Here is an 11,930-nt window from a genome sequence, read left to right as displayed (position 1 = left end):
CGGTGCACTGTTGTTAAAAGTTCATTTTTTTCTTTTTAATGATATAGAATATTGAAGATGAATGAAGCAGGATTAATTGAAAAATGGCGGAAACAATGGTGGTCTCTGTCAGATGATTGTACTAGTTCCGATAGAACTGGCTCTGCGCAGTCGCTCGGATTAGATAGTATCGTTGGCCTTTACTATGTTTATTTTGGAGTTGTTGGTTTAGCTGTTTTTTCTTTCCTCATTGAATTGATTTGCAGCAGGAAGATAGTCCAACGATGGATCTCAGTACAAGCAACGAAATTGAATGCTGGAAAGACAATGCTCATAAACAGGCTGATTAACAGAGACTCGGATGTTGTTACCTTAGTAAAATGATCAGGATCGGATAAAAGGATGGCCTAAGAGTCCTTTCAGGAGACATTTGAATTATTATTTGGTGAATAATTGAATCATGACTTGAGCGGGTCCCGTTTTTGCAGTAAGTGTGTCCTCATGAAATTTTCTGTATCCGCCACTGATGATAGAATGTTTATTTTCTTTTCTTTGAAATGATTTATATAGCATAAATCTTGTTTTTTACTTGTTTTATTAGTAATTAAACTACTACGCATAAATCTGGTGTTTAACTGTTTATGATTGTAAATAATAACTATTGTCTAGCTATATAACTGTTGCATTCAAAGATTCTACAGTTAAAGGAGTTTTCCATCATATCATTGTTCCTTATTAGACATGTTCACCATAAGCCGATACCGATACCGATACCGAAACCAAAAATAGTAGGGAATGGAAAATGTTTATAATGTTAATTAGTTCAGCCGTTTTACTCCATTAAAATTGAGAATGGAGATGGGGAATGTGTCAAAGATGCAACAAACCGACCAAATAAAAAACAACAGCAGAAGGTCACCAACAGGTCTTCAATGTAGCGATACCAAAGGAAAAGTCACACTCATAATTGAAAAGAAACTTACAAAGTCATGGCAAAAACTTAATAAATTGTTTTAAAAAATATAGCTCAATTCACTGTACCTTTTATCATGTGTTAATTATAGCAGAGGTAGAAGTGTTTCAATATATTTGTTAAAGGAGTGGTGGGCATTAAACAAATTTTAAATATTTCAATTATGTATGACAGGCCTGTAAAAAAATTTAATCATGCTTTATCTGTCTAAAATAAAACAATAAAAATCATGAAACGTATTCAGCTTTATCAGTCGACATGTGTTTATAACAAGCAAGTAATCCATAACCGACAAATACAATGACATTCAATACATTAAATACAGTAACCATACCTTTCTACAGAAAAAGCAACAATCTCAGTATAGATCAAACAAAAACACAATTCCATCGGTTTCCCCTTAACTCCACATCATAAACAACCTTGAATTATTTCCCATAACTCAGCTGCGTTGCATTTCATAACTGTTGCCATATGTCTATGAAATTAACGAGATCTTTGGTGTCCATTATAAATAATTATTTTTCAAGGTTTTTTTCTGTTAAATGTCTTTCCACAGAAAACGTGAATCATTTAGCATAGCTGAAAGCTCCTTATTAAATGGCGTATATAATTCTAATAATTTTTTTCTGGTTACATGTGACATTGGTGCAACTTTCTGTTTTACTTTTGTTACATGTTTACGATTCTTTGACAAAATTCCCAAATCATTCATTTGCTTTATATTTAATTCTCCTAGAAGTAAAGATAAAACTCATTAGAGATCAAATCTATAGACTACTACAAACATTATATTTAAGACAATAATTCTAATTGTAATTTTATCTATCATATATATATAGATTTTTAGAAAAAAACTCTTGCAAGACAAATATTAGCACACATGGTTTGTACAATCGGTTGTGTTATATTTTTCCGTATAAGAAATGAATAAATCAATCGTGTTTAACGAATCTTTAGTAGTGTCAATAGTAGAGCATGTCCACCTTTCTACCCGGGGACACACATATATATATAAATCAATCGCGTTTAACGAATCTTTAGTGGTGTCTGGTTAATAGTAGAGCATGTCCACTTTTATACCCGGGGACACACATATATATATAAATCAATCGCGTTTAACGGATCTTTAGTGGTGTCTGGTCAATAGTAGAGCATGTCCACCTTTCTACCCGGGGACACACAATGATTGTAGTAGTGTCCATGTTTCACTACCTTCAAATTTCTACTGTTGATTGTGAAATGTTGAAAGGCGCTGTTTTTTTATTTTTTTATACTGAACATACTTTAGTCTTAGATGCATGATTTTATTTATTAGTTGTTAGTGGCTTTGAACTAGCTGTCAGATAACTGCGAGTACTCTCAGACCTTTTCATTGTGTCTTTTTGTGTCAGGATGTAAAAGTACCCGGCCACGTCAACTTGTAATTTTGTCCATCTGATGAGTTAAGCCTTTTTCAACTGATTTTTATAGTTCGTTCGTATGTTGTACTGTTTATATAGCACTGTCCCAGGTTAGGGGGAGGGTTCGGATCCCGCTAAAATGTCTAACCCCGCCACATTATTTATGTATGTGCCTGTCCCAAGCCAGGAGCCTGTAATTCAGTGGTTGTCGTTTGTTTATGTGTTACATACTTGATTTTCGTTCATTTTTTTTTACATAAATGAGGCCGTTAGTTTTCTCGTTTGAATTGTTTTACATTGTCTTATCGGGGCCTTTTATAGCTGACTATGCGGTATGGGCTTCGCTCATTGTTGAAGGTCGTACGGTGACCTATAATTGTTAATGTCTGTGTCATTTTGGTCTTTTGTTGATAGTTGTCTCATTGGCAATCATACCACATCTTCTTTTTTATATACACTTTTTCTTATCTTGAGAAATTTTGAGAAATTCCAAGAGTTTTGGAAAGATCATTTAAAAAAAAAAGATGACAAACCATACGATAATGAAAATGCAAATAAGTTTAAAGAATACTTTCGATAAAGCAAAGCAGATTTATATTGATTCTAGTTATTATGAACACTTATAATTTTGAGTACAGCATTTACTGAAAATTGTTGCTAACGACGAATAGAATACGGATTAATATAGTTGATAATATATGAGCTTAGAAGCGGGTTTAGAGCCAAAGCACATTCTGTATGTAGCTGCCTCGAGTTAGAAGCTGTTTATTCAGTAGTTGGGTTTTGTTTTTTGTGTATCATATTTGTTTTTCGTTATAGTTTTGTACAAAAAGTAGGCCTTTATTTATGTATTTTGACTTATTTCACATTTGTCATAGCGGGACCTTTTATAGCTTACGTTGTTGTATGAATTTGCTCATCGTTACAGGTCGTATGGTCACGTGACCTTTAGTAGAAAACTTTTACCTCATTTGGTTTCAGGAGGAACAATAGCAATCATACCACATCTTTTTCTTTTCATACCTAACATAAAATGTTAAATTGGAACGATTATAGATTTTGAGCATGATCAATATAATATAAGGCATGCATGTCTAAATTTATTTTCTCAGACCACTCTTCCAAACACTAGGACGCAGATTTAAAGTTTAGGCAACGTATTATATATGTAATAAAATGTCATTCCTAAAGTGTTATCTTATATATATATATATATAAAGAAGATACGGTGCCAATGAGACAACTCTTCATCCAAGTCACAATTTGTAAAAGTAAACCATATTATGTCAAAGTACGGCCTGCAACCGGAAACTTGGCTCACACCGAACAGCAAGCTATAAACATGATAAAATGTCCCAAAAATGACTAGTGTAAAACCATTTAAACAGGAAAACGAACAATCTAATCTTTACAATGTGTTAGCTTACCTGCTTTAAGGAATTTAAATAGTTTCGACATGTGATTGAACATATCTTTGGTATAATCTTCTGTCCTTAAAATTAAGAACTGATCTCTGGGGAAAACTTTAAACCATTCTGATAAATATACACTATAGAATCCAACATTTATTCGAGCCTGGAAAAAAAATTAAGCATTATCAAAAGAATGGTTCTCATTTTGAAAAGTCTTTTATGAATAGCAGCTGCAAGCTTTTCAATACCGAATGAGTTGGGTAATGTTTATCCAATATGCTGGTTTTCCTATCGAAGGTCGGTGGTTGTCTCCGGGCACTCCGACTTCTTCCTCTATCAATAAAAACTGGTCGCCACGAAAAAGCCTAAATGCTGTTCTTAAAAGTGGCGTTAAACAACAAAAACCAAATCAAATCCCATATACTGGTGATTTTGTATATTGCTTTCAGGGCGGAGGAAATTGATAATTTCCAAATTGATATCGACGCGTTTGTCATAGATGGTTAAATAAAGGCAATAGTAGTATACCGCTGTTCGATATTGGGAACTTATTATAAACATTCTCATTTTTAAGTTTTATTGGGAAAAAAGAAAACTGGAATACATAGCAAAGTTTTGTTTTAGAAATTACATTTTGTTATGTTTATAATCCATGTTATTATTTATATTTATATAAAAATATTATGAGAGTCTTTACACAAATTAGTAATAATTTGTGCATATTGCGAATAAATTATATCAGTTTATTATTGGTTTATAATGATAAGGCAAAATGCCACTGAGTTCATTGAATTAGATGTTAATAGAATTACTACTTTTTACATTGATTCGTCTTCTCGTGGAATTCCTTAAACTCAGACAGTGTATCCATCCCTTTGGGATTGCGCTTTTAAGAGTGTTGACTCATCTATTTGCTTTAATCGTCAATTTTTTTTTATAGAAAATTTCACTTTGTGAATTTTCTCCATTTTTAAAATATCATTTATATAAATAATAGTTATCAATATAGGTACCAGGATTATAATGTAGTACGCTAGACGCGCGTTTCGTCTACATAAGACTCATCAGTGACGCCCATATCAAAATATTCATAAAGCCAAACAAGTACAAATTTGAAGAGCATTGAGGATTCAAAACTCCAAAAGTTGTGCCAAATACGGCTAGGATAATCTATGCTTGGGATAAGAAAATCCTTAGTTTTTCGAAAATTCAAATCAGAATAAAATTACCGTTTTAAACATACACTTTTGTAATAAAATTAATCTACACAAAATTGTAGTTATTTCCTCAAATAAATTGTTTTCTAATTTCGTATAAGGTTTTTGATTTGTCTGTCTGTCCTCCTTTTTCGTCTTTCATCTAGCTTTTTGATACATTTTTATATAACTATGTTATATTTGGTAAACATTGATCAATTTTATTCTAGTCCATATTCATATTAACAACTAGGCATGTCTTCTTAGCCATGTAAATATCTTAAAGTTATAAATGGCCATCTGACAATATTTTTATTCAAGATTCAACCTATATATCCATGATGCTTTAGGTGATTCAATGTGACTTTCCATATCAAGCATATAAAAATCCCCTTTTTAATAACATATTTCTTTTAAGTTTACCTGGTTTGTCATTCTATATCAAATTTAAAACATGTTTTTATTTCTATTTATCTCTTTATTTTACAATTGGCAAAAAAACTTGCAAAAAAATAAAATGAACAGGAACGCACCAAAGAATTCTGAGGGAAAATGTCATTTCTTTTGCAATAGATATCAATAATTTACTGTCACCGTATTCTCTTAAATTGAGGGAAAATATTTCAATATTGATAAATGGAGGAATATAGAAACACATGATGCCTCGATTGGATTAACGCTATAAAAGGATATAACTAGAAAACTCTTTTTTTAAATGACACCCTTCGAATTCCAATATATTACACAAATCAGTAAATATTCAAAGAAGTACCTTTTCGACCCATTTATATATATGATTTGCATCATAAAGGCATCTTCGGAGACTGTTTACACGAGTACATTCATTAAGGATCTGAATAGATGAATTGACAGCAACATCAAATGCAGCACTTGTTGGAACACCACGTTTTAGGAAAAAGTAGTCCGAGTATAATCTACAAATAATTACACATTTTGAAAGGCATATGAAAAAAGTAGTTCGAGTATAATCTACAGTGAAATAGTGAGCTAGAGCAATCCAATTAAAAACCTAAAAATATTTGTAATACACTGGAAATAATCAAAAATAAGGTTTAACGTAATATGTTGCATTTTATGTTAATATATAGATAACCTATCCGGACATCGGACTCTGAATTTTCTTCAACTGAGTTTTACTATGAGTATTGTCGTGCGTTCGATTGTTGTTTTTTTTTGCATTGGCTAGAGGTATAGGGGGAGGGTTGAGATCTCAAAAAACATCTTTAACCCCGCCGCATATTTGCGCCTGTCCCAAGTCAGGAGTCTCGAGCCTTTGTTAGTCTTGCATTACTTTTAGTTTTAGTTTCTTGCATATAATAATATATTTGTTGATGGGCAAGCTATAGTTCATGCATTCGATAAGTTACACAATTAACAACACATAGTTGACCTATGAACCGTAGTAATAATAATAATACTTTATTCCGAAAGCGATACAGCTTTTATGATACATATACACAATTTTACACCTATATAAGAATTTATGTTAAAATATAGTAATGACACAATGAACAATAACAGTAACGTTTGAAGTATGAACATCAAATCAAAGCTAGAAGATCCAAGTCGGATGGAAATTGTTAGTTCTGTGCAATCACTAAAGTATTTTTTTGTTGTTAAATTATCAAATGACCAACATTTTAAAATCCAAGTACCTGTCTATTGGATTTCGTAAAATAATTATAAATTTCATGTCTGGATTAATATGTCTTATTAGATGTGGAGTAAGAATTTCTGGATCAGGTTTATGTAGATTTTGTGGTATCTGTGGCCATCCTCTATAATCCCACATATCCATTGGAGTGCCATCACCTGAAAAGAAACACACTTTTAGCAACTGTGGCAGGGTTTATTTATACATGCATAGTTCAAGGGAGAAGACTATCTAAGTTTGATTAACTTGTGCTTCAAACCTTTTGCATATCTAAGCAAATATAATATGTTTAATTGATTAATACTTCAAAATGAATTCGGTTTTATTTTATTAAAGGTGCACTTTTTTTCAATCATTAATGAAAGTGAAAAAGTGAAATATTAATATGGTTTGCAAATGTTTGCAATTTTGTAAGTAAATATTTGGATCTCATTGCATCCGATTTCATTTTCTTACTATCAGCTGCTTTATTACGAGCTCTACGTTCATAAATTCAGTATACTTAAAATTAAAGACTCGTTGAACCGATTTATTCCGATCAAATATAAAATGTAAGTATTTCATTTTAACACAAATTTATACAGTCAGACTAAACTCGAAAATTCCGAATTTCCTTAGCTGAACACATGCTTTTTGAACAAACGTACATAGAAGCCATGATATCACAACGTTAAAGTTGAACTAAAGAACTGAACATCGGATGACCGCAAGTTCTGGTAGTATGTGACGAGCACTTGTCTCAGAAAAAAACATCATATTTATATACCTGAAAGTTTGGTTAAGGTGCATAGATATATTTTATTCTGTGTGGGTGATTAAAAAATGAAAGTGATTCAACGTCAACGTAATAACTATTATATTGTAGTGATATACTTATTTGGTATTAGAACACTCTGGGTTTTTGTTATAAATTATACGAATATCTCTCTCTCTCTCTCTCTCTCTCTCTCTCTCTCTCTCTCTCTCTCTCTCTCAATATTACTAACCTGTTATCAAGTTATGATATCCTTGATCATTTACAGTGTTGCGTATATGTGCTGCTGACGAATCAAAGTATGATATGTACTCATAGAAGGTTTGTCGTCGTCTTTTTGCGTTCTGTCTTAACCAGAAACCTAAAAAAACAATTGGAACTATAAGGACAACTTTAAATACCAAACAGCCTATTGTTTATGCGCATCAACTAACGCAACTTGGTAGTGATATAAAAGCTCTATGACGTTGTTTCTGGCACTACAATATAAATGTTATTTCCGTAAAAACAAACGAGAGCAAAACTCTTGATATAAATCTGACATTCATGGTTGATGAATATCAATGTCATATTACAGTTGAATACATCATTTGATTATTATAAAGCGGATTAGTAAATGGATCCTGTTAAACCCTAAGACATCGCCAAATTGATAAACCATCGATCAAGTCAATAATATATTCCTGAAACTTGACCGACTGAGAAAATTCAAAATAGAAACACGTTTTACATGACAAAGGATAAACAAGAATGTTAACGGTATAAACATCACAGCCATTACAAATTGAAAACCGAAAAATACAACCCTTAAAAATTTTAGATAGCACATGAATCCCTCAAAACAAAACTATGAGTGTTCGCACGTGCTCCGTCAGATATCGTGTTGCTCATGTAAATACAAAAACGGTCATACCTCGATTTAGAAGGTCACATTCGAAAAAGAGGACAGAGTTGTGATTATGATAAATGGAACATATCCGTTGTCTTCTGTGAAATAATATCCATAACGGTATATCAACTCATTATGGTGTCCAAACAAAATTCACTGTTTTAAAACTCTTTGATTCAACCGGTTCCTTGTAAGCAGAAACTCTCTGTCAAGTAATATATCTTGTCTTAGGTGATCCGGAAGAGTGAACAGATCCTGTTCTACATGTGGCAACCGTCGTGTTGCTAATGTTAAGACAAACCTGGTAAATTGTCTAATTCGACGACATAAAGAACATGTCGGATATTATCTGTGAAACGGTTAATTCATAGCAGCATCCGTGAAATTTACGAAGGGATGATGTCAACTTCATGATTTCGAACTCTTAGATTAACAGCTTCCTTGTGAGCAGTAACCCTCCATCAAGGAAATCATGATAGGAGATACAAGGACGGGAATATCGTATCAATTGAAAGATAAATATATACTCCGTATGCATGTGCTGATGGAATGTTGCTACATAGAAATGGGAAGTTCACAATTGGAAAGCTGAAATCATCTCTTTTGGTTCTTTAGTTTTGTTTTCAACCGACTCCATTGTCAATGTAAGACAATAAATGAGGCAGACATAGCTGTATATGTTGTACCCTTTATCTATAGTTCCATGGGATAGATGGATTCAACATAGACATCAAATTTTGAACATGGTCTATATAACGGAAGGTAAAGTAAAAGGTTATTTTCAACTTCTTATCTAACCTCATAAGTTCCTGATTGAAGTCTTTCAATACACTTAAAATGAAAAGTTGAATCATAATTATTCACACTATTTGAATGAATAACAAGAGGCTGTCACAACGACAGCAAACCGGATTTATCAACATTTATTTGTGTCCTGGCAATATCACAAGAACCATTACTGATGAATGGTGAAAGTGAAAATCGTCAATATCAAATTTGACCTCCATTTTGTCATCAGTATCTACATATTCAAATTTGAAAAAGCTTAGATTGAATGATTCATGAGTAAATGCAACAACGTGAATGGAAACGCATTTTACGATTTTATTAAAATTTTGGAAGCTTTGGTAGAACAGTTCTGGTGTAAATGCACGGACACGACTGGAAACTCCATTTTTCAATCTTGCAAGAACCATAACTCTTGAACGGTAAAAGTCAAAATCGTCATTATTGAACTTGACCTCTATTTTTACTTCAGTGACAACATGTTTAAATTTGGGAAGCTTTGGTAGAACCGTTCTGGCGTAAATTCACGGAAACTCCATTTTAAATCTTTCAAGAATTATAACTCCTGAACAGTAAAAGTCAAAATCGCCATTATTGAACTTGACCTTCATTTAGTTATCAGTAACAACACATTGAAATTTTAAAAGCTTTGGTTGAACGGTTCATGAGTTAATGCACGGACAACATTTGATTGCCGCCCGCCCGGCCGCCTTACCGACCGCCCGCCGTACATCCCCAAATCAATAACCAGATTTACTTGAAAAAATCAATTCAAGTCGAATCTGTGTTTATTCTACGACTTAGGATTACAAGTGATTAGGGGATAACTGTATTGTATTTTAAGCTCCGAAGGCATCAATTGGTGGTATGAAGGTTGCAAATTAACTTTACTATCGACGCGTTAGCTGGACGTACCAAATGTTATCTTCATTCTAATGAACAAATAGAAAACCACGTTGACAAATACATTTCAAAACTGTCAATCGTCGTCTGCGCTTGCGCGTTCGTACTCGATCTTAGCATTAACTGTAACTTGGAATACTTACCATATCTCAACCAGCTCCACCATTTTGTTTCTTTTTCTTGGTTCCCAGTGTTCCCCTTTATTTCAGGATGTTTGGTTATTCTAGAGAAAAGATCCGTTGTTCCAGATTTGTCTATCCCAATTAACATAAAGTATGGAAGACATTTAATGGTATGGCTCACATCCCTCCAACAAGGGTTTTTAAAATTTGGCAAATACTGAAATGGTTTCTAAAAAAATGTGTCTTGTGTAGAGTTCATGAACAAATCGTTGCATTTTACAGATTTGAAAGAAGAGAAAGCGGCAAACTACTTCATTGAGAACGAGGACGGAAGGATTGTTTACTGGCAAACATGTTTAACCCTGCCAAATTGTATATGTGTTTGTTTTCCAGAATATCATTAATGCTGTTCATGGCTGTTAGTTTCATTTGCGTTCCGTTTATTATTTGTCTTTAATCGATTTGATGATATTTTTAATTTTTTTTGTTGAACATTTTGTCACATTGTGGAAGGTCGAACTATGACCTTTAGTCTATGTAATCTATGTCATTGAACAGGTTAGATATTTGTCTCATTGGCAATTATTCCACATATCCTAAATTTATAATGTCATAAAGGATACACGGAGCAACTCAATGATTAAAAATATCGTCGACAACAGATGGGTGTCTAGAAAGTATACTTAACCAATATGGGTCTATAATACATGTGATTATTTTTGACAATAACAAAGATCTCCGATAAACATTGATATCAGATTTCACATAAGAATTGACTAAAATACAAACCATGCACAGAATGTCATCACCACTTGTATTTTGTCTTTTGTGTTGGCAGTACTTCTCTTGATACTTCCAGCTGTTAAATCCAATGGGTCTGTTTGTATGTCTTTTGTCATATACGTTGAATTCTAAAACAAATCTTAGTTTATTTAAGACACACACAGTCAAAATAACAAGTATATAAGCTATTAGAATTCTTATCATGGTATTACATCGATGAATTAATCGCCAAGAATGTTCCATGTTGTCGTTGAGTCGAGATGAACGGTCGTCATAGCATGTCTGAAAGAAAAAAAAGAAAAACATTCGTATAATCGTAGACATTTCTTGCTTTGGGATATAATAATTCTTATTCTATGAAAATCCACATTCTATCAGAATAAAAAATCAACTTGCCGATTTTTCTTGTATTCGTTCAAACAAGAATTCATTCTGAACCTTCAAAAAGAAAATAAGGACAGAGTCAAAATTACCAAAAAAATATAAAATGCCCAAAACCTTAATAGACAATTGATAAGAATGTTAATAAGACTAAAAAACGAAAGAAAATAATACTTTGAATTTTGGCATCACAGTAGAAAACGTAGGAAGGAAGTTAAGTTGCCATACAAATTTTAATTTTTAAAAATTTGATCAAAGTTATAAAATTATATAATTAATAAAAATATTATTTACCAACAGAACATCTCTTCAGTGTCTTGTATATACCTTGAGGTAATCGAGAAGTTGCTAATAGAACATGTAATCACTGATTAAGATGTCAAGATGCACGTAAGTCATTCACCTTAATGTGAGGTATTGCCGGTGAAAGACAAATTGATAAATATCAAAATATTATAATGAAATATAAAATGTAAAAATAAATCACATACGCGGGTTATTTAGTGTGCACAACAATTTTTTTATGTTAGCATTTCTCTACAGACTACGCGGGTAATTCATTGTGAACCACACATTTTATGCTATTTATTCATAGACAGAAAACATATTACAGCCATTCCGGAAATGAATTGTAACAATAAACAATTATTGACATCGGATGAGGTTAATACAAT

At 32.5% G+C, this 11,930-nt stretch overlaps 1 protein-coding gene across 1 annotated transcript; it reads right to left on the bottom strand.

The window, feature by feature from the left end:
• Positions 1 to 1,493: 1,493 nt before the first annotated feature.
• Positions 1,494 to 11,583, bottom strand: LOC134726724 (carbohydrate sulfotransferase 15-like). The gene is made up of 8 exons (XM_063591142.1): positions 11,551 to 11,583; positions 10,882 to 11,157; positions 10,114 to 10,321; positions 7,625 to 7,753; positions 6,640 to 6,796; positions 5,736 to 5,898; positions 3,783 to 3,930; positions 1,494 to 1,687 (listed from the first exon to the last, which is right to left on the bottom strand). Exons 2-8 carry the CDS (start codon positions 11,116 to 11,118, stop codon positions 1,494 to 1,496), a joined length of 1,236 nt encoding a protein of 411 aa, XP_063447212.1. The 5' UTR covers positions 11,119 to 11,157; positions 11,551 to 11,583.
• Positions 11,584 to 11,930: the final 347 nt, after the last annotated feature.

Source organism: Mytilus trossulus, chromosome 7, assembly GCF_036588685.1.
Source record: "Mytilus trossulus isolate FHL-02 chromosome 7, PNRI_Mtr1.1.1.hap1, whole genome shotgun sequence".
In the NCBI taxonomy this organism is placed as follows: domain Eukaryota; kingdom Metazoa; phylum Mollusca; class Bivalvia; order Mytilida; family Mytilidae; genus Mytilus; species Mytilus trossulus.
This window is presented reverse-complemented; position numbering and strand designations above follow the sequence as displayed.

Bases quoted from the DNA above. Each gene is read 5' to 3' on its own strand.
- LOC134726724 (XM_063591142.1), bottom strand. From the start codon at position 11,118: ATGGAACATTCTTGGCGATTAATTCATCGATGTAATACCATGATAAGA. The intron at 10,322-10,881 runs GTTTGTATTTTA...ACATTTTTTTAG, and splicing joins GTGATGACATTCTGTGCATG to AAACCATTTCAGTATTTGCC. The intron at 1,688-3,782 runs GTAAGCTAACAC...CTTTACTTCTAG, and splicing joins ATTTAAATTCCTTAAAGCAG to GAGAATTAAATATAAAGCAA.